The sequence below is a fragment of the Mesoplodon mirus genome (assembly GCF_964341445.2).
Source record: "Mesoplodon mirus genome assembly, chromosome: 12".
Taxonomy (NCBI): domain Eukaryota; kingdom Metazoa; phylum Chordata; class Mammalia; order Artiodactyla; family Ziphiidae; genus Mesoplodon; species Mesoplodon mirus.
The window spans coordinates 7,585,409-7,611,166 of NC_138988.1; the positions used below are offsets into that span (position 1 = coordinate 7,585,409).

General features: G+C 45.0%; 1 protein-coding gene and 1 long non-coding RNA gene across 2 annotated transcripts in view; one reads left to right on the forward strand and one right to left on the reverse strand.

Moving 5' to 3' along the window:
- Positions 1-11,609: 11,609 nt before the first annotated feature.
- On the reverse strand, positions 11,610-18,307 carry LOC309814192. The gene is made up of 4 exons (XR_014295644.1): positions 17,758-18,307; positions 16,807-16,850; positions 15,524-15,591; positions 11,610-12,816 (listed from the first exon to the last, which is right to left on the reverse strand). It is a non-coding gene; the product is annotated as an uncharacterized lncRNA (long non-coding RNA).
- A 4-nt stretch (positions 18,308-18,311) lies between these two features.
- The window catches only part of LHFPL4 (LHFPL tetraspan subfamily member 4), a 28,813-nt gene continuing 21,366 nt past the window's right edge, over positions 18,312-25,758 (forward strand). The window contains exons 1-2 of the mRNA XM_082639688.1: positions 18,312-18,428; positions 19,342-19,824. Of these exons, the coding sequence (XP_082495814.1) occupies positions 19,419-19,824 (406 nt within the window). The 5' untranslated portion in view covers positions 18,312-18,428; positions 19,342-19,418. The remainder of the gene's footprint in view (positions 18,429-19,341; positions 19,825-25,758) is intronic.

The following is a 25,758-nucleotide window of genomic DNA, read 5'->3' on the forward strand; positions in this document are numbered from 1 at the left end:
AAACTTAGCCCCCACCCATGCCTATCCAGCTCCCCCAGTGGCCGAGCAGGCTACACTGGCAGTTGTTCCAATGTCCCCCGCGCCATGCTGCCGACATATTCACTGCCTCCTGTTTCCCCTACCCATTGGGATCAAATAGAAGTTAATGTGGTAACACCCGGGGCACAGCAACCTGGTTTAGTATCACCATCTAAATCACCAAGGGCAGGTCCCCATATGGTATCATTTATCTGTGGAACCTAAAATATGACAGGGGCGTCCCTGGTGGTGCAGTGGTTAAGAATGCACCTACCAATGCAGGGGACACGGGTTCGAGCCCTGGTCCGGGAAGATCCCAAATGCCGCAGGGCAACTAAGCCCGAGAGCCACAACTACTGAGCCTGTGCTCTAGAGCCTGTGAGCCACAACTACTGAGCCTGCGTGCCACAACTACTGAAGTCCATGCACCTAGAGCCCGTGCTCTGCAACAAGGGAAGTCATCTCAATGAGAAGCCCGCGCACTGCAGTGAAGAGTAGCTCTCGCTCGCCGCAACTAGGGAAAGCCCGCATGCAGCAAAGAAGACCCAAAGCAGCCAAAAATAAATAAATAAATAAATAAATTTATATATAAAAAAAGATACCATGGACATTTAAAAAAAATAAATGATGTCATATGGTATTTGTCTTTCTCCTTCTGACTTACTTCACTTAGTATGATAATCTCTAGTTGCATCTATGTTGCTGCAAATGGCATTATTTCGTTCTTTTTTATGCCTGAGTTGTATCCAATTGTATATATATTCCATTGCATATATGTACCACATCTTTATCCATTCATCTGTTGATGGACATTTAGGTTGTTTCTGTGTCTTGGCTTTCGTGAATAGTGCTGCTATAAACATACGGGTGCATGTATCTTTTTGCATTATAGTTTTGTCAGGATACATGCCCAGGAGTGGGATTGCTAGATCATATGGTAATTCTATTTTTAGTTTTCTTTTTTTTTTTCTCCCTTTTATTGGCTGTGCCACATGGCATGAAGGATCTTAGTTCCCTGACTAGGGATGGAACCTGTGCCCCCTGCAGTGGAAGCATGGAGTCTTAACCACTGGACCACCAGGGAAGTCCCATATTTTTAGTTTTCTGAGGAACCTCCATACTATTTTCCACAGTGGCTGCACCAACTTACATTCCCACCAACAGTATAGGAGGAGAACGCTACCACTTTCAATGATTTGTTAATCAATCAACTAATTAACCAAGTTTATATGGAGTGCTACTATGTGCCAGGCACCAGGCAAGGCCTGGGAGTGAGTGGCGGATCCTTGAGCTTTGCTATTCACCATCTTGTAGGGAAGGCAGAGGGTAAACAGCAATCCAGTGGGTGGAATTCCGAGGAAGAGCAATTTAGCTGCTCTGGCAAAATTTGCTCTTCTGGAATCTCATCTGCAGAAAATCTGAACCAGGAGGCTGAGTTCCCAGTTGACATCTCTCCCAGGACAGCTGCCTGAATCAGAGAAGGAATTAACTCTTCAGCCAGACTAATATATGCCCTCAATTTAATACTGCTAAATGGTGGGACTTCCCTGGTGGTCCAGTGGTTAAGAATCCACCTTCCAATGCAGGGGACACAGGTTCAATCCCTGGTCGGGGAACTAAAATCCCACATGCCATGGGGCACCTAAGCCTGCACACCGCAACTACTGAGCCCATGCCTCACAACTAGAGAGGAGCCTGCGTGCCGCCACGAAGAGCCTGAGCACCACAACTGAGAACTGACGCAGCCAAAATAAATAAATAAGTAAATAAATATTTTTTAAAAAATTGCCAAATGGTATCCCCAGAAAGATTCTGGGTAGAGTTTCATTATTGCTAATCAAGGGCCTGTCTGGTAGATTATTTAATAACAAGCCCCACTCTCATGACTTCTGACTTCAAGATGGATTTTTTTTTTTTTTGCTGTACGCGGGCCTCTCACTGTTGCGGCCTCTCCCGTTGTGGAGCACAGGCTCCAGACGCGCAGGCTCAGTGGCCATGGCTCACGGGCCCAGCTGCTCCGCAGCATGAGGGATCTTCCCGGACCGGGGCACGAACCCGTGTCCCCTGCATCGGCAGGCGGACTCTCAACCACTGCGCCACCAGGGAAGCCCCAAGATGGATTTTTTTGGCCCAGTTGAAGCCCAGGAAATTACATTTCTGATTGTCAAGTCTATCCTTACAAATAACTGGGATGAATCCCCAAAGAAAAGTGCGTGGACTTTGGAGTCAGGCAGACCTGGCTGTGCTGGGTTTCCAGGATATGTAACCTTGAGCAAGGCACTTTTTTTTTTTTTTCTCAGCTGTGCTGCACAGGATCTTCGTTCCTAGACCAGGGATTGAACCCGGGCTGGCAGTGAATGGACAGCTAGGGAATGCCCGAGCAAGGCACTTGTGTTCTCTAAGTCTCAGTTTCCTCATCTGTAAAGTGGGGACACTGGCATCTTTGTCATTGGTCATCAAAAGGATTAAAGGCAATACATATTATACAGACCCAACACGTGGCAGTCAAGAACAAACGTTTTCTTTGTTTTTTCCTTGTTGCACAAAATGACATTCAAATCAGTTGGGCTTTCTAAATAGGTTGGATTTCTTTCTAGAGAGAATGGCAGGGAGGTTAGTCAATATGGCTGGGATTCTTTTTTTTTTTTCTTTTTATTAGTAAACCAAATTTTATTTTTGGGATTCTTTTAGTTGTATAGCTCTTTGGTCCTTTTTAATTTTTTTTCCAAACCAGGATGATATTTGACACTTCAGAAAAAAATCCAACGTTGGCTGTTTATAGGAATAAGAATTATCCTTCATAGGAATGTAGAAAAGACATTCAGAGAAGAGAAGCAGTGTGAAGTCAAGCCAAACCCTGGGAACTCATCATGACACATTTACTGGAAATGTCCATCTTATCCATAATTAAACTATAGCTGTTAAGTTTATACTGCAAGTGAGAAAAATAACTATTTTGACTCCTCAATCTTTCTTTAACATAAATTATCACTTTTTTCATAAGGTATCAGCTATAAGGAGGCTTAGTGAAGTTTTGATTTTTTTGAAAAGAAGTTAATGATCTGGAAGTTTCAACTCACTTGAGTTAAAGACTGACTCACCTCACAGGTCAAGGTGTACACCATGGTCTGCAGCAGGGGTGTACCTGTGTAAAATGGCTGGGATTCTTGGGACAGAGTTTTAAAAAGTAAATTAGTCCTATTTTATTCTAATATAAAAGTAATACTGAATTTCAGCCTATATGGTAGACTGAGTTGGTAACAAACTATCTTTTCTCCCGGTCTACACTCCTAGAACTGTTTGGAAATGTTGCCTACCAACTTGTCCTTTCTTCACCATTGGAAGAGCCCACTTACCACTACAGAGAGTGGGGAACGCTCACATACGTTTTTCCAGCCTCTCTTGTGGATATAGGCAGGTTACTGAGTCCTGGCCATGGGGAACTGAGGGAAAGTTTGCAAAGGGATTCTGGGGAAGATTCTCCTCCCTAATAGAAAGAGAGGCATGCATGAGAGGAAAAGCCCCCTTCCTTTACTCTGGGCATGGCCATGTCGGCTGCTGCCATCTTGTGACCATAATAAAGAATATTACAGATGGACTGCAGAGAGGAAAGGTGGAAAGTTCTCGGTTCCTTGCTGTCATTGTTGTGTCACAAAGTTAAGTTGAGAATCCTTAATCTTTGCTACAACCATTCATCATTGAGTATTATGTTAGCTATAAATTTGTCATATATGGCGTTTATTATGTTGAGGTATGTTCCTTCTATACCAACTCTGTTGAGAGATTTCATCATGAAAGGATGTTGAATTTTGTCAAATGTTTTTTCTGCATGTATTGAGATGCTTATATGGTTTTTATCTTTTATTCCATTAATATGGTGTATTATATTTATTGGTTTGCATATGTTGAGCCATCCTTGCATCCCAGAGATAAATACCACTTGATCATGATGTATGATCCTTCTAATGAACTGTTGAATTCAGTTTGCTAGTATTTTGTTGAGAATATTTGCGTCTGTATTCATCAGGGATATTGGTTTGTAATTTTCTTTTCTTGGAGTATCCTGATCTAGCTTTGGTATCAGGGTAATGCTGTCCTCATAAAATGAGTTTGGTAGTATTCCCTCCCTTTCAATTTTTTGGAAGAGTTTGAAAAGGATGGGCATTGACTCTTCCTTAAGTGTTTGGTAGAATTTACCCATAAAGGCAGCTGGTCCTGGGTTTTTCTTTGTTGGGACATTTTTGAATACTTATTCAATCTCCTTACTATCGGTCTGTTCAGATTTTCTATTTCTTCATCATTCAGTCTTGGCAGGTTATATGTTTCTAGGAATTTATCCATTCTTTCTTTTTTTTAAAAAAAATTTAATTTATTTATTTGGTTGCACCGAATCTTAGTTGCAGCAGGCGAGCTCCTTAGTTGCGGCTTGCGGGCTCCTTAGTTGTGGCTTGCCCGCTCCTTAGTTGCAGCACGCGAGCTCCTTAGCTGTGGAATGAAAACTCTTAGTCGCGGCACGAATGTGGGATCTAGTTTCCTGACCAGGGATCGAACCCTGGCCCCCTGCATTGGGAGCGCAGAGTCTTAGCCACTGGACCATCAGGGAAATCCCTATGCACAAGTTTCTGTGTGTACATATGCTTTCATTTCTCTTAGGAAGACCTTGAGCTTGGAACACATGGAGAGCACTCACTTGCCCCCAAATTAAGCTAAACTATGTATGTTTACGGTATGTAAACTCCAGATGGTCAGGTTAGAACAAATGTGGGAATGTGTTTCTATGGAATCTGCTAGTCTTTGGGAGTTTCCTAGGAGCATTCACCTCTGCTTCTTATAGCCTTCCTATGTCTCAGATTTGAGGTCGTAACCTAGTCACTGTTCTCCTTTGTGAGGAGTGTAATTGCTGGGTCATATGATAATACTGTGTTTCACATTTTGAGAAACTTCCAAATTCCTTTCCATTTTGTATTCTTTTTTCTTTGGCCACGCTGCACGGCTTGCGGAATCTTAGTTCCCCAACTAAAGATGGAACCCGTGCCCCCTGCAGTGGAACTGCGGAGTCCTAACCGCCGTACTGGCAGGGAATTCCCTCCAGTTTGTACTCCTACCATCCATGTATGAGGGTTCCAATTTCTCCATCCTCATCAACACTTGTTATTTTCTGTCTTTTTAACTTTAGCTACCCTAGTCGTTGTGAAGAGGCATCTCAATGTGATTCAGTTGATTTCTGACAAAGGTGCAAAGGTTATTCAAAGGAGAAAAGACAGTCTTTTCAACAAGTAGTGCCAGAACAATTGGATGTACAGATGCAAAAGATGAACCTCACCCTAACCTCTCATCATAAAGAAAAATTAACTCAAAATGGATGATAGACTTATATGTAAAGATTAAAACTATACAACTTCTGAAAGGAAACTTAGAGGAAAATTTTTATTACCTAGATCAAGCACAAATTTCTTAGATATTATATAAAAAATATAATCCATAAAATAAAAAATGATAAATTGGCCTTAATCAAAATTAAGAACTTTTGCTCTTCAAAAGATACTGTTAAGAGAATGAAAAGAGAAGCTACAAATTAGGAGAAAATATTCACAAAACACATATCTAACAAAGGATTTGTATCCATAATATATAAAGAACTCTCAAAACTTTATAATGAGATAACCAACAGCCCAACAGAAAATGGGCAAAAGATTTGAACAGACACTTCACTAGTTAAGCAAATAAGAACATGAGAAGATGCCCAACATCATTAGTCATTAGGGAAATGTAAATTAAAAGCCACTCAAATGCCTCAAATTAAAAAAAAAAGTACCAAGTTCTAGTGCAGGTGAGGAACAACTTGAACACTTATACATTGCTGGTGGGAATGCAATGTGGTACAACCACTCTAGAAAACTGTTTGTCCTTTTCTTATAAAGTTAAATATATACTTACCACATGACTCAGCAATCTCACTCCTAGGTATTTACCTTAGAGAAGTGACAACTTATATTCATACAAAAACCTATACATGAATGTTTAGAGTAGCCTTATTTATAATTTTCAAAATGTGGAAACAATCCAAATGGCCCTCAACTGGCGAACAGATAGATAAACTACGGTTCATCTATACAATGGATCCCTACGTAGCAACTAAAAGAAACCAACTACTGATACACCCAACAACATGGTTGAATTGCAAATGCATTATGCCAACTTAAAGAAGTTAGACTGAAAACGGTACATACTGCATGATTCCATTTATGTGACATTGTTGAAAAGGCAAAACCCACAGGGAAAGAAAACAAACAAGTGGTGGGAGTTTGGGATTGATATATACACACTATTATATTTAAAATAGATAACCAACAAGAACCTACTGTATAGCACAGGGAACCCTACTTAATATTCTGTAGTAACCTAAATGGGAAAATAATTTGAAAAAGAATATATATATATATATATATAATTGAATCACTTTGCTGTGCACCTGAAACTAACACAACATTGTAAATCAACTATAGTCCAATATAAAATAAAAATTAAAAATAAAAACAAGAAAAAAAAAAGAGAACAAGTGGCTGTCCAGGGTTCAGGGTGGGGTGAGGAGCCTACATCAGAGGGAAAGTAGGGAATTTTGGGGAGTGATGGAACTGTTCTGTATTATAATTGTGGCAGTGGTCACACACAACTCTATGTGTCTGTCAATACTGAAGTGAATTAATTTTATTGTATCTAAATTATACCTCTGGCCTTGCCTGAATTTCTTGTCTGGCCTCTGATCAATTTCTATTGATTGAGGAAGGCCAAGAACCCTGGTCCGTATCACATGGAGTGAGATATCCAGACCCCCAGGGGATGGACAGCCGCCCAGTCTATCCAGTTTCCATCTATGAGCTGCAACGAAACTAAACTAGATGGCACATTCTTTACCCTTCACTGTAAACATCTTCAGTCTGTTCTAAAGCGCTGCAGCTCCGGGATACTCGAGTCTCCTGGGTGGTGTTCGCTGATACCCATCCACTGTGGGGTACAGCACACCAAGGTACGTTGCTCCATGTCAGACCACTATGCCCTTTTCCAGGCCACCCCGGTCACTGTCTGTGGAGAGGCATCTTACCAGCAAGCCCGGATATGACGGTTCCCCACGACTGCTCAGGCAGTCAAGAGTTGGGAATGTTCTAGAATTGCTTAATTAGGAAAGTTCCTTTCACACTCCAGTGGTGATTTTTGATTGAACTCAGCATGAGTTTTAATCCTCTGGCAATTCTTTCTGGATGAGCCTATACTTTAAAAGATCTATATTGGGGCTTCCCTGGTGGCACAGTGGTTGAGAGTCCGCCTGCCAGTGCAGGGGATGCGGGTTTGTGCCCCGTTCCGGGAAGATCCCACATGCCGTGGAGCAGCTAGGCCTGTGAACCATGGCCACTGAGCCTGCACATCCGGAGCCTGTGCTCCGCAACGGGAGAGGCCACAACAGTGAGAGGCCCGTGTACCGCAAAAACAAAAAACAAAAACAAAACAAAAAAACAAAACAAAACAAAAGATCTATGTTGGGCCACCAGGCTACTGAAATCCTGTTAATCCTTCAAGGCTCATTTCAAATGCTCCCTGCTCTAGGAAGCCTTCCTGGGTTTACTCTTCCCTCTCAACCAGTTGTGACCTCTCCCTCTGTCACATATTCTCTTAAAGCATCTGGCACTGCCTAGGTACCCCAAAATGCTGATCCCTACTTCCTCACCAGAGCACCTTTTGTATGTCATTTACTGAACTTGTTTTAAACTTGTTTCTCCCAACAATCCTCTGTCTGTCTGTCTGTCTCTCTCATAAAAGCAGGAACTGGGTCACTCCTTACACTGTGAAATTTATCCCTAAAATGCCCAATAATGTTCATGATCACACGGCAGGCACTGTGATTGACATTTTATCCTCAGAAAATAGAGATGTACAGGGATCCATGGCTCTCCTCAAGTCTTATATGTGAGATTCAAAACCAAGGTCATTGGAGACCTGAAGTTCAGAGCCCTTAAGTTGTAGCATGGTGGCTTTTACCTGGTAGATATACAAGGAAGATGTCGTACTGACTTTCCCTATTAGTGATCTGTTACTGTGTGTGCCACTAAAATTGCCTGTTTTTTTGTCTATTAATCAATAAAGTGTTTTCTGAACAGCAAAAAAATAAGTAAATAAAATAAAATAAATTATACCTCTGAGACTTCCCTGGTGGTCCAGTGGTTAAGACTCCACCCTTCCACTACAGGGGGCATACGGTTTGATCCCTGGTCGGGGAGCTAAGATTCCGCATGCCACACGGCATGGCCAAAAAATAAAAATAAATAAAAATAAAATAAAAATTAAAAAAAATTATACCTCAATAAAACGGACTTTCAAAAATTATACTTTGGGGAGCTATAACTAGAAGATGGAACTAAAAATATATAGGTAACAACAACAACAAAGATGGAAGAATATGATTCTAAGTTAAAATGTTCTAAGATCCATTTTTGCATAGGAGGAGTATAGAAATCTTAATTTACTTTAAATATTATGTTAGGTATCTCTGTTTTAAAATGTAGGGGTAGGGCTTCCCTGGTGGTGCAGTGGTTGAGAGTCCGCCTGCCGATGCAGGGGACACGGGTTCGTGTCCCGGTCCGGGAAGATCCCACATGCTGCGGAGCGGTTGGGCCCGTGGGCCATGGCCGCTGAGCCTGCGTGTCCGGAGCCTGTGCTCCGCAACGGGAGAGGCCACAGCAGTGAGAGGCCCGCGTACAGCAAAAAAAAAAAAAAAAAAAAAGTAGGGGTAACCAATAAAGGGTAGAAATAAAATACAGGCATCTCTTGCTTAACATCAGTAATCTGTGTTAGAAATCAGATGTTCTGTGTGAAAACACAGACCAGAAGGAAGCGTACTTCCCATTATTTTAAGTGGGAAAAATTATAATGCATGATGTGTCAACACCAAACCCCAATTTCCTAAAACATAAATAAAATACAGTGAAACACCTGTACACAAGCAACAACAGTCTATTGTATTAAGATTTAATATGATTAACCAGCAGTAGCGGTGGCACTTACACCTGTCCCAAGGTCTGGGCGAGGGGAGAACTAGGCAGCCCTGTACCACAGGCCCTCACACTTTCTTTCTTTCTTTCTTTCTTTTTTTTGGGGGGGGTGGGGGTACACGGGCCTCTCACTGCTGTGGCTTCTCCCGTTGCGGAGCACAGGCTCCGGATGCACAGGCTCAACGGCCATGGCTCACGGGCCCAGCCGCTCCGCGGCACGTGGGATCTTCCCGGACCGGGGCACGAACCCGCGTCCCCTGCATCGGCAGGCGGACTCTCACCCGCTGCGCCACCAAGGAAGCCCCTCTTTCTTTCTTGAAGAAACACAAAACCCTTGAGATTCATGTACTGTATGACAGAGAAAAAAAAAGTACCTAATGTTCCCCCCCAAAAAGAAAGTATATTTTGTACTTTGTAAAGTGTTCATTAAAATGGAAGAAAAAAGTGAAAAAAACAAAAGATTTAATATGATTAAAACCACTGCTTCCTTCAAACAGTGTAGTACCAACATAAAGATAGACATACCGACCAACAGAACAGACTATAGACTAGAAAGCCTAGAAATAAAGCCGCACATATATGGTCAGTTGATTTTCAACAAGGATGCCAAAACCATTCAATGGGGGAAAAGACAGTCTTTTCAATAAATGGTACTGGGGCAACTGGATAGCCACATGCAAAAGATTGAAGTTGGACCCTTACCTTACACCATGTACAAAAATTAACTCAAATAGATTAAAGACCTAAACATAAGAGCTAAAACTATAAAACTGTTAGAAAAAAACACAGGGGAAAGAAAAGCTTTACGCCATTGTATTTGGCAATAATTTCTTGGATATGACACAAAAGCACAGGCAACAAAAGAAAAAATTGACAAATCTGACTTCATCAAAATTTGCAGTATTTGTGCATCAAAGGACATTAACAAGAGAGTGAAAAGACAACCCACTGAATGGGAGAAAATATTTACAAATCATATATCTGATAAGAGATTAATATTCTGAGAATATAAAGAACTCCTACAACTCAACAACAAACAAGCAACCCAATCCAAAAATGAAGAAAGGCTGTGAATAGACATTTTCCAAAGAAGATGTATGAACATCAGCAAGTCCATGAAAAGATGTTTAACATCCCTAATCATTAGGGAAATGCAAATTAAAACCACAATGAAATACTACTTCATAGCAAGTAAGATGACAATTAAAACAGAAAGTAACAAGTGTTGGCAAGGATGTGGAGAAATTAGAACGCTTGGCACTGCTGGTGGGAATGTAAAATCGTGCAGCTGCTGTGGAAAACAGTTTGGTGGTTTCTCAAGAAGTTAAACATAGGATTACCATATGATCTAGCAATTTCAGTTCTAGGTTTATAGCCAAAAGAATTGAAAGCAGGGACTCAAATGGTTATTTGTACACCAACGTTCATAGCAGTGTTACTGCCAATAGTCAAAAGGTAGAAACAACACAAATGTCCATCAACAGATAAATGGATAGACAAAATATATTATATACATAAAATGAAATAGTAACTTTAAAAAAGAATACAATTTTGATAGATGCTACAACATGGATGAACCTGGGAAACATTATGCTAAGGAAAATAAGCCAGACACAAAAGGACAAATATTGTATGATTCTACTTGGATAAGGTACCTAGAATAGGCCAATTCATAGACAGAAAGTAGAACAGAGGTTACCAGGGGCTGGGGGACACAGAAGAAATAGGGAGTTATTGTTTAATAGGTACAGAGTTTATTTGAGATGATGAAAAATTTCTGGAAATGGAAGTGGTGATGGTTGCACATTGTGATTGTACTTGATGCCACTGAATGTACACTTAAAAATGGTTAAAAGAGTAAGTTTTGTTATGTATATTTTACTACACACAAAAAACAAAACCAGAAACCACTGCTTCCTAACCACCAAACAAATGATGCTGCTGTTAGCAAACGAGAGCCTTGTGTATAACAGCCCGATACCATGATACTTCCCTTAGCACCAACATCTCAGATGCACACCCATTTTGTTGATGTGGAGGCACAATTTACAAAGAACACTTCATTCTGATATTCTACCAATAGTGGCTGGAATATCGCTTGAGCTATTTCCTACACTGATTTCTGTTTAAAACATTGTGCTGAGTTTTAGGGATGTAAATATAAAATTTTCTTATCTAAGTATTGGCCAGAAAATATTGCGTTGAGAGATAAGAAACTTGTGTGATGTTCTGGTATTGAAAACAAAGAGGATTCTCATGGGAAATGTCTCACAAAGTATGAATTACAGATCTTCCAAACTAAGAGAAGCAAAACCAAGAATAAAGAAAACTAAACCATTAAAATAGAAGGCTTGGAAGGAGAAAAAAGATGCATAGAGAAAGCATAGTAAATGTAAAACACCAAATTAGATGGTAGAAATAAGTTCACATTGATCAATAATCACAATAAATGTAAACAGATCAATGTTTACCTATTAAAGGACAGAGACTTTAATATTGGATTTCTTTTTATGAAGCTTTTTGATTTTTACAAAAGACACCCCAAAAACATAATGACAGAAAGACTAAAGATAAAAGACTATATTTCAGGAAAATACTAGTCAAAAGAATGCTAGTATGCATCTATAATAACAACTTCGTCTCAGTATATGTAGCAAAAAATCAATAGACTCACAAGGAGAAACTGGTAAATCAGCAATCATAATGGGAGATTTTCCTCCCCAACATTTTTTTTTTTTTTTTTTTTGCGGTACGTGGACCTCTCACTGTTGTGGCCTCTCCCGTTGCGGAGCACAGACTCCGGACACGTAGGCTCAGCGGCCATGGCTCACGGGCCCAGCCACTCTGCGGCATGTGGGATCTTCCTGGACTGGGGCACGAACCCGTGTCCCCTGCATCAGCAGGCGGACTCTCAACCACTGCGCCACCAGGGAAGCCCCAACTCCCCAACATTTTTTAATGAAAAATTTCCAATGTACCACAAGATGGGAGAATCTTAGAGCATACATCCAAATACTTACTGTCTAATTCTACCAATAACAGTTTTACTCTGTATTTGCTTTTTCACAGGTCTATCAATCTCTCCATCTTTCTATTCATTTATTAAGCCATCTTATTTTGTATGTATTTCAAAGTAAATTCAGTTCCTTTTCCCTTAAAGACTTCATTAAATAAGGTTGAATATCTGATTGCAATTTTTTCTTTTGCAATGAATTTTATATACAATGAAATACACAAATCTTAAGTGTATATTTGCTGTGTTTTGACAACTGCATATATCTGTGTAACCTAAACTCCAGGCAAGATACAGAACATTACCATCATTCCATAAAATTCTCTCATCTTCTTTCATAGTCAATCATAATGGGAGATTTTTTTTTTATTTAAACTTTCTTTTTTTTTAATATATAAATTTATTTATTTATTTATTGGCTGCACTGGGTCTCTGCTGCTGTGCGTGGGCTTTCTCTAGTTGCAGTGAGTGGGGGCTACTCTTTGTTGTGGTGCGCGGGCTTCTCATTGCAGTGGCTTCTCTTGTTGTGGAGCACAGGCTCTAGGCATGCAGGCTTCAGTAGTTGTGGCTCGCAGGCTCTAGAGTGCAGGCTCAGTAGTTGTGGCACACGGGCTGAGTTGCTCCGCGGCATGTGGGATCTTCCTGGACCAGGGCTCGAACCCGTGTCCCCTGCATTGGCAGGCAGATTCTTAATCACTGCGCCACCAGGGAAGTCCAATGATGGGAGATTTTCACACACTTCTCAGAAATGCATGGATCAAGCAGACAGAAAAAAAAGAAAAGAGTAATGATCTACAAAATGTGAACAATGCAATTAACAGACTTGAGCTAACAGACATAGAAAGAACTTCCTTCCATTAACAGGGAGAGCATATTCTTTAAAAGCACATTTATGAAAATGAACCATGTACTAGGCCTCAAAGGGATATTCCACAGATTCCAAAGTATGAGTATCACACAGACCACATTCTCTGACCACAAAGCTAGCAAACCCATCTTGCCATGGCTTGGGAAGATCTTGCCTGGGCATGGAGCCAACCACGGATGGGAAAGCAGGGTCCATGGGTAGATGTTGACTCCCAACCCTACCACATGAGCTGCTGGATCCTACTGGAACCTATTCCTGCTTATGCCAGTTTTTATTGGGTCTCTGTCATTTGCAACCCAAGAGTTCTGAATAAAACAGATACTTCCCAGGTGAGACATGGTACAGCTATGAAGGCATCTTGTTATTGAATGAACAATTCTTCACAGGTAAAGTTTGTTTCAAGCATAGAGCCCATTATTTCATCACCCATGAAAGAATGCATACTTTTTAATGATGTCCTCTTTATAGATGAAACAACTGAGATTCCAAAAGTTGAAAGACTCATTCAATATCACAGCTCCAGCGAGCCCATTCACATGGCTCTGAAAATCTCTGAGTGAACCTCTGTCGTTCTAATTCTACTCCATCTGTTTCCTTGTTCCTGCACTAGACAGTGAGTTCCTCCAGGGCAGGGACCGGGTCTTCCTCATCTTTGTGTCCCCACTGCCTAGCAAAGGACCTGTCAAGTAGATGTCACTGACACTTACTAGCTAAGTGGTTGAAGGAATGAATGACTTGATTATCAAGTCCAAGAGCAAGATTTAATGTGTGAGTTTGAGGGAGGAAAGAGGAAGAAATGGCCTTCCTTAGGACTCTTTCAGGGACAGGAGACAGAAAACTAATTCAAACCATTGTAAAGAAAAGAGGGGGATTTAAGAAAACCATAGAAAGACAGGCATAACTTTTGCCACAGGCTCTTAAAAGTATTAAGAACCTCTTCGGAATTCCCTGATGGTGCAGTGGTTAAGAATCCGTCTGCCAATGCAGGGGACACAGGTTCAAGCCCTGGTCCAGGCAGATCCCACATGCCATGGAGCAAATAAGCCCGTGTGCCACAACTACTGTGCCTGCGCTCTAGAGCCCGCGAGCCACAACTGCTGAGCCCTAGTGACACAACTACTGAAGCCTGCACACTTACAGCCCATACTCAGCAACAAGAGAAGCCACTGCGATGAGAAGCCGGCGCACCACAACAAAGAATAGTCCCCGCTAGCCACAACTAGAGAAAGCCCGCACACAGCAACGTAGACCCAACACAGCCATTAAAAAAAAAAAAAAAGAAACTCTTCATCTCTCTGAGGATATGTTGGCCTATTCTCTTGGTCTTTGCCATGGGATGGTGAACATGTAGCATCCTTACAGCTTATAATCCAAGGAATGAAGAGCTGAGACTTGAACCCAGATGGTCTGATACCAGTAACCACATGATACGGAAATAAAAAGGAAACCCGGGTGGTTGAGAAGAATTGAATCCACTCTACAGAATAATCTATACGGCATGGTAGTTAAGAAATGTGGGCTCTACCTAGGGATAAATACCAGCTGTTTCACTTGCTAGAGGTGTGATTTTGGGGAAGTAATTTTTTTTCTTTTTGGCCACGCCTCGCGGCACGCAGGATCTTACTTCCCCAACCAGGGATCAAATCTGTGCCCCCTGCAGTGAAAGTGCAGAATCTTAACCACTGGACTGCCAGGGAAGTCCCTGGGGAAGTAAATTAACTTCTGTGTCCTCGTTCGTAAAATGGGCATACCTCATTGTCCTCATGTATAAAACAGTACACATCTGTATTAATTTGCTAGGGCTACCATTATAAAATACTACAAGCTGCGTGGCTTAAACAACAGATATTTATTTTCTCACAGTTCTGGAGGCTAAAAGTCCAAGATCAAGGTGTTAGCAAGTTTGATTTCTTCTGAGGCCGCTCAGAAGGTGGCTCCTTTCTTGCTATGTTCCCCATGGTCATCATCTAGTCTCTGTCCTAATCTCCTCTTAAAAGGACACCAGTGATACTGGATTAGGGCCCACCCATATCACCTCACTTTACCTTAATCACCTCTTTAAAGGCCCTATCTCCAAACAGTCACATTTTGAGGTATTGGGAGTTAGGACTTGAACATATGAATTTGGGGGTGGGGGAGAGGGATACAGTTCAGCCCATAACGCTACCTCTTAGGGTTATTGTGGAGATTAAATGAGATAATATATCTAAAGCAAAGATCAGGGGACCTAGAATGCTGTAAGAGCTTAATAACCGTTCAGTGTAACTGAACACTTACTTTAGGCATAAGGGTATCTGACAAGTCACAAACCTTTCTCTGCTAGGATATTGGCTGGAAGTGCCCTGGGGGCTTCTCTCAACCAGGTCCAGGATCATCTTTGCCTTATGGCTCACAACTGTTCTGTTCTGTTCTTCCTGTGGAGAGTTCTCAGACCTCCTTTCTGTAACTGCTCCAAGGTTAGTCTTGAAAACGAGACGTCCTGTCCCAGCTACTTATAGCTCTGCGAGTGCCTTTCCAATACCACTGTAATTTCTACTCCTTGGGCAAGCCACTTATTAAAATTTAATGACAATCACTTACATTTATAAAGCCATTTTCAGTTTACAAAGCTCTTTTCCATGCATTCTCTCTCTTGATCCTCATAACATCTGTAGGAAGGAAGGATGTTTTTCTCTATTTTATAAATGAAGAAAATGAGGCTGTGAGGAGTAGCATCATCGTCCTAGGTCATACAGTGGCAGAGATGCACCTCACCCTTTCAGGCACTTTTCTACAATATAAATAATCCAGTACACCAGCCCGGGTTGGGGGAGATGTAGGTAAATTATTTGGGACTATTTTGACTGGAAGTGACAAAAACCCAACGCAAACTGGCTTCAGCAAAAACTGAATTCATTAGTTTACCTAACAGAACAATCCAGAAGCAGGTCTTCAGGCATGGATGGATCCAGGTGCTCAAATTATGTCACCAGGACTGTCTCTCTCCATTTCTCAGCTTCTTTGTGTTCACTTTATTCTTAGACAATCTCTCTGCTTGGGGTGTCAAAGATGCCCCCCTGTGGTTGAAGCTGAAGCCCCAGCTCAACAAACTCAGTAAAAGGGGAACAATCTCTTTCTCGTAAACTGCAACAAATGACCTGGATATCATTCTTAACTATTTGGATTGGCTTATGGGCCCACCCAGAGCCAATCATTGTGTCTAGAATAATGGAATATGTTCATTGTCCAGGACTGATCATTTGCCCCGCTCTGGAGAGGAGTAAGGTGAGTCTCACCAAATCCAGGGCCTGAGTGAGGGGGAAAGGAGTTTCTTTAAAGACAAAGTACTGATGTCAGAAGCGGTGTGGGTGGCAGGCAGCTCTCTCCAGGGTGTCATTGCTCTGCAGAGCTAGAACAGAGCAACCAGTGAGGAGCTGGGGGCCCATCTTAGCAAGAACTCTCAGTTCTCCCCTGAAGAGAGAGTAGTAAGTGGACTTCTGTGATTTTTTTCCTGGAGTGCCTAGCTTGGCTCAGCAGGATAGGAAAAAAGCAATAATTCATGGCAGAATAAGGAGAAAAGATGGAACTTCTGGCTCCGGTAACATATTCAGAACAGTACCCACATCAGGAGCATCCACAGAAGGAGACTTTGAGATGCCCTTTGAGGATGACTTCCCTCCCCTGTCTTCCCAGCACCTTCTGTCTCCCTATGAAGCTGTGAGCTCCAGGAGGGCAGGGACCACGTCTGTTTTACCCACCATCTTCTCCCAGGGCCTAGCATAGTGCTGTGCTGGCACACTGCAGGAGCCTATCACATATTTATTGGGTGGATGAAAAAAATTAATGAATCAGGTTGATCACTTGAATTGGCAAGATGGACTCACCTCTTTGTACAAGTCAATCCCCCTCTTTGGCCTCTGTTCTCCACCTGTCAAGTGGGAGAAGGTGTAGAATGAGACTCTCTTCACAGCCCCTTCCAGCTCATGCTTCTGGGATCTTAGGGTTCTCAGGAGACAGCCTGGATGCCTCTTCAAGGAACCAGTGGAAGGGGAAACCAAATTGATTGAACATACTGTCTCAGGTGAGATGACTTCACATGGGTCTGTGGTCCCCAAATTGTGGGGGACTGCATTTTTTTTTAATTTGGGAAGGAAATAACACTGCCTGTTTTTTATTTTGCCAAATAAAGCCACTGGCGGTGGGGGGGGGAGCAAACTGTCATTAACTATCATCACTATTTCTTTAAAAAATGGAATTTTTTATATCAGGAAGACAGGAAGTACATCATCTCAGAAACAAAACAAAACAAAACAAGAAAACAGTCTCTCTACCCCGGGAAAAAAGACAGGTGGCAAACTCACATGATGATAATTATGTGGGTTTTTTTTTCAGATAGAGCTAAATTTCACCAGACTGATCCCTGTGTATGGTCCAGTATTTGGAACCTACTAAGAGATTATTTTCACCACCTCTCAACACCTGTGAAGTGGGGCTTAATCTGCCCACTTTACAGATGGGGAAACAGAGGTTCAGAGAGCAAGTGCAAGGTCACGGAGACAGTTAAGTAGTAGTCAGAGTTTTCTGGATGACAACCCAGATCATCTTGGCAGATCCTAAGCCAAAAGGTATTTCACTGCAGGGAAGAAATGACCTGCACTGGCTCCCTTGGAGTGTCCCCTCGTATTCTCGGGCCTAACCGCAAACTGCCTGGACTGGTATGCTCTGTTCTTTAACACACCCTCCTGATGTGTCCGCTTCATGCCAGGCACTGGGCGAGTGTAGGGAGAGAAACCAACACGTTCCCAGCCTCCTTTTCTCCTGTTCCCCATACTCACCCCGTGTCCCACTCTCCAGGCCCAGCTCCACACACTGGCGGCCAACGAATCCCCACCGCGGGCGTGGGCCGCTAACAGTTTAGGAGATTCCCTCTCCCAGAGGTGCTGGCAATTTCCTAGGAGACTCTGGGAACCTTCAACGCCTCCAAGACCCAAAGGACTGGAAGCGTAACGGTGCCACTCGACAGGCACTGTGGTAGGCTGTACCTGAGGTAATTTGGGAGCAAGGAATCAGTTCAAACGCTGTGAACTAACACCCTGTTCTGCCCCTCCCCCGTTCCCATGGGCTTTACGTGGGCCCACAATCGCACAGCTCCGGCCGGAAGGAGGGGGTCCCCCAAATTAGAAGGCCTTACTGTGGCGGGGGCTTACTGCTCCGGCTGGGGGACCCCAGGGACCGTGCCGACCCCTCTCCGGGACTGGCAGACACCGAGCTCCCTTTCCTGTTCCGCTCCGCCCCGCACGCCGGCGGCAGGAACGCGCCTCCGTCGGGCCGCGCCGGTGCCCGAGAGCTCGCGCCTCCGCGCGGGAACGCGCCCCGGGGAGAGCCCGAGCAAGATGGAGGCCGCGCCGAGGCCGCCGCCTGGGCCCGGGAAGCCGCCGCTCGGAGCGCCGAGCCGCGGCGCCTAGGCCGTGCCAGTCCCGGACCCACTGCTCCGGACCGGGCCCAGGTTGGTCTCCCCGCACCCCTTTCCCGCGGCCGCAGCCTCCGCGCACGTCCGGCCTGGGCGCGCGGCAGCCGCCCCCCACCCCCCACCCCTGGCCCTACCCGGGCCCGGCCGCTCCCCCGCGCCCCGGGGACAGCCCCTGCCCACTGCCCGCCCCTCGCGGCTCGGGCTGCCTGCCGGCGCCTGTCCCTCGTCCCCTTGGCCTGGAAAACCTCTCTCCCTGTAGCCCTGGCCCGCCAAACCTAGGCTCCCCCCAGCCCTGTCTTCTGATGGACCCTCCCAACCCCCCCGCCCCCTGTTCAGACCCTGCGGCTCCGGCCCCCGATGTCCCTCTAGCCTCATCCTGGTTCCTGCACTTCGCCCTCCCTGTCCCAGCCCCCATATCACCTTCCCAGTCCCCTGGCACTAGCCCCTTACATCCCCTTCTTAGCCCCTCGTAGAAGCGCCCACCCCCCTCTCCACAGCCCCTTTCTAGACACCCAATACCAGACCTCCTTTTACCCCGAACACCAGCCCCCAGATTCCCTTCCGAGCTCCCTGTAAAACCCCGCTGCTAATTCTCCGCTGCCGGTCTCCAGCCTCCATTCCATCTCCCCACGGTCCCCGCTTACTTCGCCGGTACCAGCCCCCAAGCCCCCTCCCCAACGCCACTGTAACCACTTTCTAGCGCTCCGCCTCCAGCTCTCCGGTGCTCATTCCAGCTCCCTCATCCCAGCCCCCCAACTTTCACATGGCCTCTTCCCATGTCCCCGAATTGGAGATCTTTGCCAGTCTCCCCCTACCCTGACACCTTCCCGATACTCTCATGACCCGCTCCTAGCTCCTCCATACCAGCCCCCGGGTCCCCTCAGCTCCGCCTCAGGCCCCGCCCTCGCGGGTTCCTTGGCTCAGGGTCGCTTCTCGCGTGCGTCCCCAGCTCCCGCCCGGCAGCCCGGCTGTCGGTCCCGGGCCGGCGGCCCCCGCAAGCCGCCGCCGGCCCCGCCCCCGGGCACCATGCTGCCCTCGCAGGAGGCCTCCAAGCTCTACCACGAGCACTACATGCGGAACTCGCGGGCCATCGGTGTGCTATGGGCCATCTTCACCATCTGCTTCGCCATCATCAACGTGGTGGTCTTCATCCAGCCCTACTGGGTGGGCGACAGCGTGAGCACCCCCAAGCCTGGTTACTTCGGCCTCTTCCACTACTGTGTGGGCAGCGGGCTGGCGGGCCGCGAGCTCACCTGCCGCGGCTCGTTCACCGACTTCAGCACTATCCCGTCCGGCGCCTTCAAGGCGGCCGCCTTCTTCGTGCTGCTCTCCATGGTGCTGATCCTCGGCTGCATCACCTGCTTTGCTCTTTTCTTCTTCTGCAACACGGCCACGGTCTACAAGATCTGCGCCTGGATGCAGCTCTTGGCAGGTAGGGGAGGGGCGGGGGTGGGACTCCTAGAACAGACGCTGAGGAAGGGGCTTCTTCCAGGACCCCTTCTTGGAGGAGTCAGAGACAGATTCTGCCCCTCTGTCTAAAGACACACCTCCTTCGCTGACTCTAAGCAGCCACTGGGGAGGGGATTCTATGAGAGAGACACCTTGGGGCAGAGGGCATAGCCTTAGAACTGGGTCTGTAGGTCTGTGTGCTTGGATGTGGGCAGATTGCGTTTATTGATGGGTGAGCATTATGTCTGAGTTTCTGAGGGTCTCTGAGAAAGATACCCTTGGTTCTTAAGGGAAATAACTATCTGAATGAGGACTTACTGTAGGTGTGAGCAATTTCTGTTGCATTGAAAAAAGCATGAGGGACTTCCCTGGTGGTCCAGTGGTTAAGATTCTGTGCTCCCAATGCAGGGGGCACGGGTTTGATCCCTGGTAGGGGAACTAAGATCTCTCATGCCACAACGGGGCGACCTAAAAAATTAAAAACAAACAAAAAAAAGAGATGGGGAATCGAGATCTGACAGTGACCTTTAACTTGCTAACGTTATCATTTTCGATGTTTCACTTTACTTCTCTGAGGCTCAGTTTCCTCATCTGTAAAACAGTGGAGAAGAGTCCAAGAACTCATGAAAGAGTAATTTATAAACTATAAAGTTGGGAATAGATGGAGGGTGGTGGTAAGAGAAGGCTGTCTATAGTGTCTGTCCAATGTTTGAAGTGTAGGTGGTTGACAACATGGGCCTCTGGAGAGCAGGTCTCCAGCCTCCCTCCCCCACCAAGGCAGGAAGGGTTCTGGTGCCATATGCCTAGTGGGAATGAGTCTCTGGGACCCTCTGAAATGTTTGGCTAAGACAGACACCTTGCCCTAAAAACCAGAGAAGGGCCTTTTGGGAGTAAGAACTGCTGAGACAGTTTTCCAGGATCCATGAGAGTCCCCCCATCACTGCCTACCTTTCAATCGAAGACAGATTTTGAAGATTCAGCAACTTGGGCATTTGCCTAATTGCAGGCAGGGAGGAGAGCTGGGCTGAGGACAGTTGGGCCAGGGGATGGCAGGGATGGAGGAGGAGGGCCGATGAAGGTTGGTGAAGGAAGATGTTTAGAGCCTTCCAGAGTTGAGAAAGAGAAGGGAAAATGTGATGATCATGCAGCAGAGATGGTTTTTAAAAATAAGCACCTCAGGATATTCAACAAGTGTCAGCCCGTTCAAAAGAGACCTCCTGAAGAAGCTGTTCTGTCACTTGCTGATGGTTCCACTCCTCAAAACACTGTAGGAAATTGTCTTTGGATTGTGGGGTGTATCGTCCTTGAGGGGAAACCTCTATTTTTTTTAAATTAAGTAATTTACTTATTTTTGGCTACATTGGGTCTTCGTTGCTGCGCACGAGCTTTCTCTAGTTGCGGTGCGCGGGGGTTACTCTTCATTGCGGTGCACGGGCTCCTCATTGCGGTGGTTTCTCTTGTTGTGGAGCACGGGCTCCAGGTGCGTGGGCTTCAGTAGTTGTGGCACACGGGCTCAGTAGTTGTGGCTGGCGGGCTCTAGAGTGCAGGCTCAGAAGTTGTGGCGCACAGGCTTAGTTGCTCCGCGGCATGTGGGATCTTCCCGGACCAGGGATCGAACCCGTGTCCCCCGCATTGGCAGGCAGATTCTTAACCACTGCGCCACCAGGGAAGTCCCAAACCTCCATTTTTTTAAAGGAGGACTATGATTTTTGGAAATGACCAAGTGTAGAAAACACAATTGATGGGAGTTCCCTGGTGGCACAGTGATTAAGACTCTGCGCTCCTGATGCAAGGGACCCAGGTTCAATCCCTGGTCAGGGAACTAGATCCCACATGCGTGCTGCAACTAAGAGTTCGCATGCCACAACTAAGGAGCACACCAGCCACAACTAAGGAGCCCGCCTGCTGCAACTAAGACTCAGCACAACCAAATAAATAAATTAATTTTAAAAATTTAAAAAAGAGAAAATACAATGGGTGGTCAAATTGAGAATTGTCACTTGAGATGAAAGCCAAGGTGTGAAGGCAAAATCATGAGGCTGGTTTGCTTCCCCAAGAGGACTGTTACAAATGCTGGGAGGAATTTCTGGCGTGTTGGAAAAATTGTTCAAACTCCCAAAAGGACTACCTTGTAGAAGGCAGCATTTATTCAGTGTGGACATTCTAGTGGGCTTGCTCCAATTGACTTAGATGGAGGTCTTTTAAGATTTTGGAGAAAGTGAGAAAGGAGAATTGTAGGATGTGGGACGTATCTCCATATTTATCAGTACCCAGAAGGTGATTTCCATTCTACTCTTAAAAGGCGAGCGGGAAAGAATATATGCTCAGCTGGAACTCCCATATCCTGAACCTTAATTTGTAGTCTGCAGATGGGTTACTGACCTCTTGGCCTTCCCGTTCTCTGTAATCCATCCAATTCTCTGTAATCCATGTGGGTTTAATCTTGGGGATTTGATGAACTATCCAACAACCCCCATGTAAATATAGAATTTCAGGGATCTTAGGAATCAGCTTCTTCAAACCCTGCCTTCCTCCACTCCCATTATAGAGAGAGGAAACTGAGCCTAGAGACATGAAGGTCTTACCCAAAGTCACACAGCCAGTAATAGAGTAAACTAGTCATGACTCCTGGTCCAGTGCTCTTTCCCTTGTGTTTCGCCCCACCCCTGAGGGGAGTTATCAGAGTTGAGCAGTTCACTGTATTTTACTTAGAGATTTCTGAGCTCTGGGTAAGTGACTGACTTACTTTGCTTAATAAAGGGAAGAGGTCAGGGGCTTCCCTGGTGGCGCAGTGGTTAAGAATCTGCCTGCCAATTCAGGGGACACGGGTTTGAGCCCTGGTCCAGGAAGATCCCACATGCTGCGGAGCAACTAAACCCGTGCGCCACAACTACTGAGCCCACGTGCCACAACTACTGAAGCCTGCATGCCTGGAGCCCGTGCTTCAAAACAAGAGAAGCCACTTCAATAAGAAGCCTGCGCACCACATTGAAGAGTAGCCCCTACTCACCGCAACTAGAGAAAGCCCAAGTGCAGCAACAAAGACCCAACGCAGCCAAAAATAAATCAATAAAAATAAATAAATTTATTTTTTAAAAAAGGGGCAGAGGCCAGAGCACTAGACTACAAGTCATGGGATTGTGCTGGCGGGGGAGGGTTGTCTTAGTTAATTCTGCCGGTGACTCACCATTAGTGTTAAGCAACCACTTTTTAGCTTAAATCTCAGTTTTCTCATCTGTACAGTGAGGGACTAATCAGTCAGATTAGTGGATTTAAAGTATCTCTTTCAGGGCTGTGGGGTTCCTAGAATAACTCTTTCACCAAGATCATTCCACTCAGAAAGTGAGAAATCAGTCATCCTCAGAGAAACTGCAGAGAAGCAGACCTGGTGGTCCAGTGGTTAAGACTCTGTGCTTCCACTGCAGGGGGCACAGGTTTGATCCCTGGTTGGGGAGCTAAGATCCCACATGCCATGCAGTGCAGACAGAAAAAAAAAAAAAAAAAAAAAGAGAATGCCGGTTGTATGGTTCTTGTTCAAGTGAACATTTACTCAAACTGTTTTTTTGGCCATGCCATGCAGCATGTGGGCAATCCCTGCTCTCAGGAAGCTTACCATCTAGCTGAATCACTATATTGGTCAGCAGTCTTTCAGTGAAAAGTGACAGAAACCCAACTCAAGCTGACTTAAGTAAATGAAAATAAGGTAAAGAGGATAGTGTGTTTGGCTCACATACATTAAAAGTCAAGAGTACTGGCTTCACACACGGATGGATCCAGATGCTCAAGTAACATCATTACAAATCAGTCTCTCAGTAGCATTGACATGTATAAACTACCAAATGTAAAACAGATAGCTAGTGGGAAGCAGCTGCATCGCACAGGGAGATCAGCTCGGTGCTGTGTGACCACCTAGAGGGGTGGGATAGGGAGGGTGGTAGGGAGAAGCAAGAGGGAGGGGACATGGGAATATTTGTATACGTATAGCTGATTCACTTTGTTATACAGCAGAAACTAACACACCATTGTAAAGCCATTATACTCCAAAAAAAGTCAATCTCTTGGGACTTCCCAGTGGCTAAGACTCCGCACACCCTATGCAGGGGGCCTGGGTTTGATCCCTGCTCGGGAACTAGATCCCACATGCTGCAACTAAGAGTTTGCATGTAGCAACGAACATCTCGAGTGCCAGTGCAGCCAAATAAATAAATATTAAAAAAAAATCAATCAGTCTCCATTTCCTGGATCCTCTGTGTTGGCTTACTTTTAAGTTCACTTCTCTCTTGAAGGTTATAAGTAAGGCTACCAGCAGCTCTGAATTTACATTGCTTCAGCTTAGCGATGCCTGTGGGAAAAAAAAAGAGCTTTTATTCAATGGTTCCAGCAAAAGTTCCAGGGCTGATTCTGATTGTCTAGCTTTGGTCAAGTGCCTATCTCTTAATTAATTAGTGTGACTTTGTCTAAGGTCTCGGCCACATACCCATTCCTGGGACTAATGAACTGATAGGGGAGAAAGATAAATTCCCACAAAGGGAAATCAGGTGTGACCACTGGAAGAGGGCTACTATGGGTTAGACAAGTGCAGACAGAGGCCTCATCCTGGACAGTCTGAGCACTAATACGTGCTCAGCTTTAGGTGCTGTGGAAGCCCAGGGCAATTGAGGAGGATACCGTCTTAGTTGGGAGGTGAAGCTTGAGTGGGGCTGGGTGTGGACAGGTGTGAGTTGTGAGAGAGCATTCTGAATGGAGTGGAAGATCATGGACGGAGAGACACAGAGGCGAGAAAGCCACATCTGGCTTGAGTGTGGCATCCACTTAGGGGAGCAGCAGTGAAAGGCCAGGAAGGAATGATGGGGCTACAGTATGCAAGGCTCTGAGTACTGGGTCAAAAAATTTGGATTTAATCAGCAGGCAGTTCGAAGCTACTACCACTGTTAATAATCAGGAAAAAATAGTTAACATTTTCTGAGCCTTTACTATATGCTTGACCATATGCTAAACATTTACATGCATACTGTCATTGAATCCTCACAACAATCCTATGGGGTAGGTACCACTATGAATATTTCATAGATGAGAACACTGAGCCTCTGAAAGGAAAGAGTCATTTGTCCAAGGTCATACAGGGGGTAAGTGGTGGAGCCAGAATTGTAACTCAGTCTGTCTAACTAGAAAGCCCACGGATTTATAAAGGAACATTCAGGATGGGAATAGAGACAGGATGAATTTGCCAGAAGAGTCGAATGCTAAGTAGAGAGGCTGGGAGACTCAGGTGGCTCTTTGTGGAGTTAGGGGTCAGCTTTTCTTTTTTAAAAAAATTAATTTATTTATTTTTGGCTGTGTTTGGCCTTTGTTGCTGTGTGTGGGCTTCCGCTAGTCGTGGCGAGCGGGGGCTACTCTTCGTTGCAGTGCGCGGGCTTCTCATTGCAGTGGCTTCTCTTGTTGCGGAGCACGGGCTCTACGCATGTAGGCGTCAGTAGTTGTGGCATGCGGGCTCAGCAGTTGTGGCGCACAGGCTTAGTTGCTCCGCAGCATGTGGGATCCTCCCAGACCAGGGCTCAGACCCGGGTCCCCTGCATTGGCAGGAGGATTCTTAACCACTGCGCCGCCAGGGAAGTCCCAGGGGTCAGGTTTTCAAGGCTTCTCAGGATATCTCTGCTACTCTTTACCTGGTCTTTCCCATTTTCGGGGTGCTAGACACTTTCACATTCGTTATGTCATTTACTGTTCATCTGTTAAAATGACTTGTCCAAAGGTCACACATCTAGTGAAAGGAGGAGCTGAAACTTCACATGAGTCTAAATGGATCTAGAACCTGTTTTTACCCCTGAACTGGAACACAGGACGTGAATACACAGATTACAAGTTACAACTGTCGGGTGTATGTACTCAGTGTTTACCTGTGGGCTGAGTGAGGTTA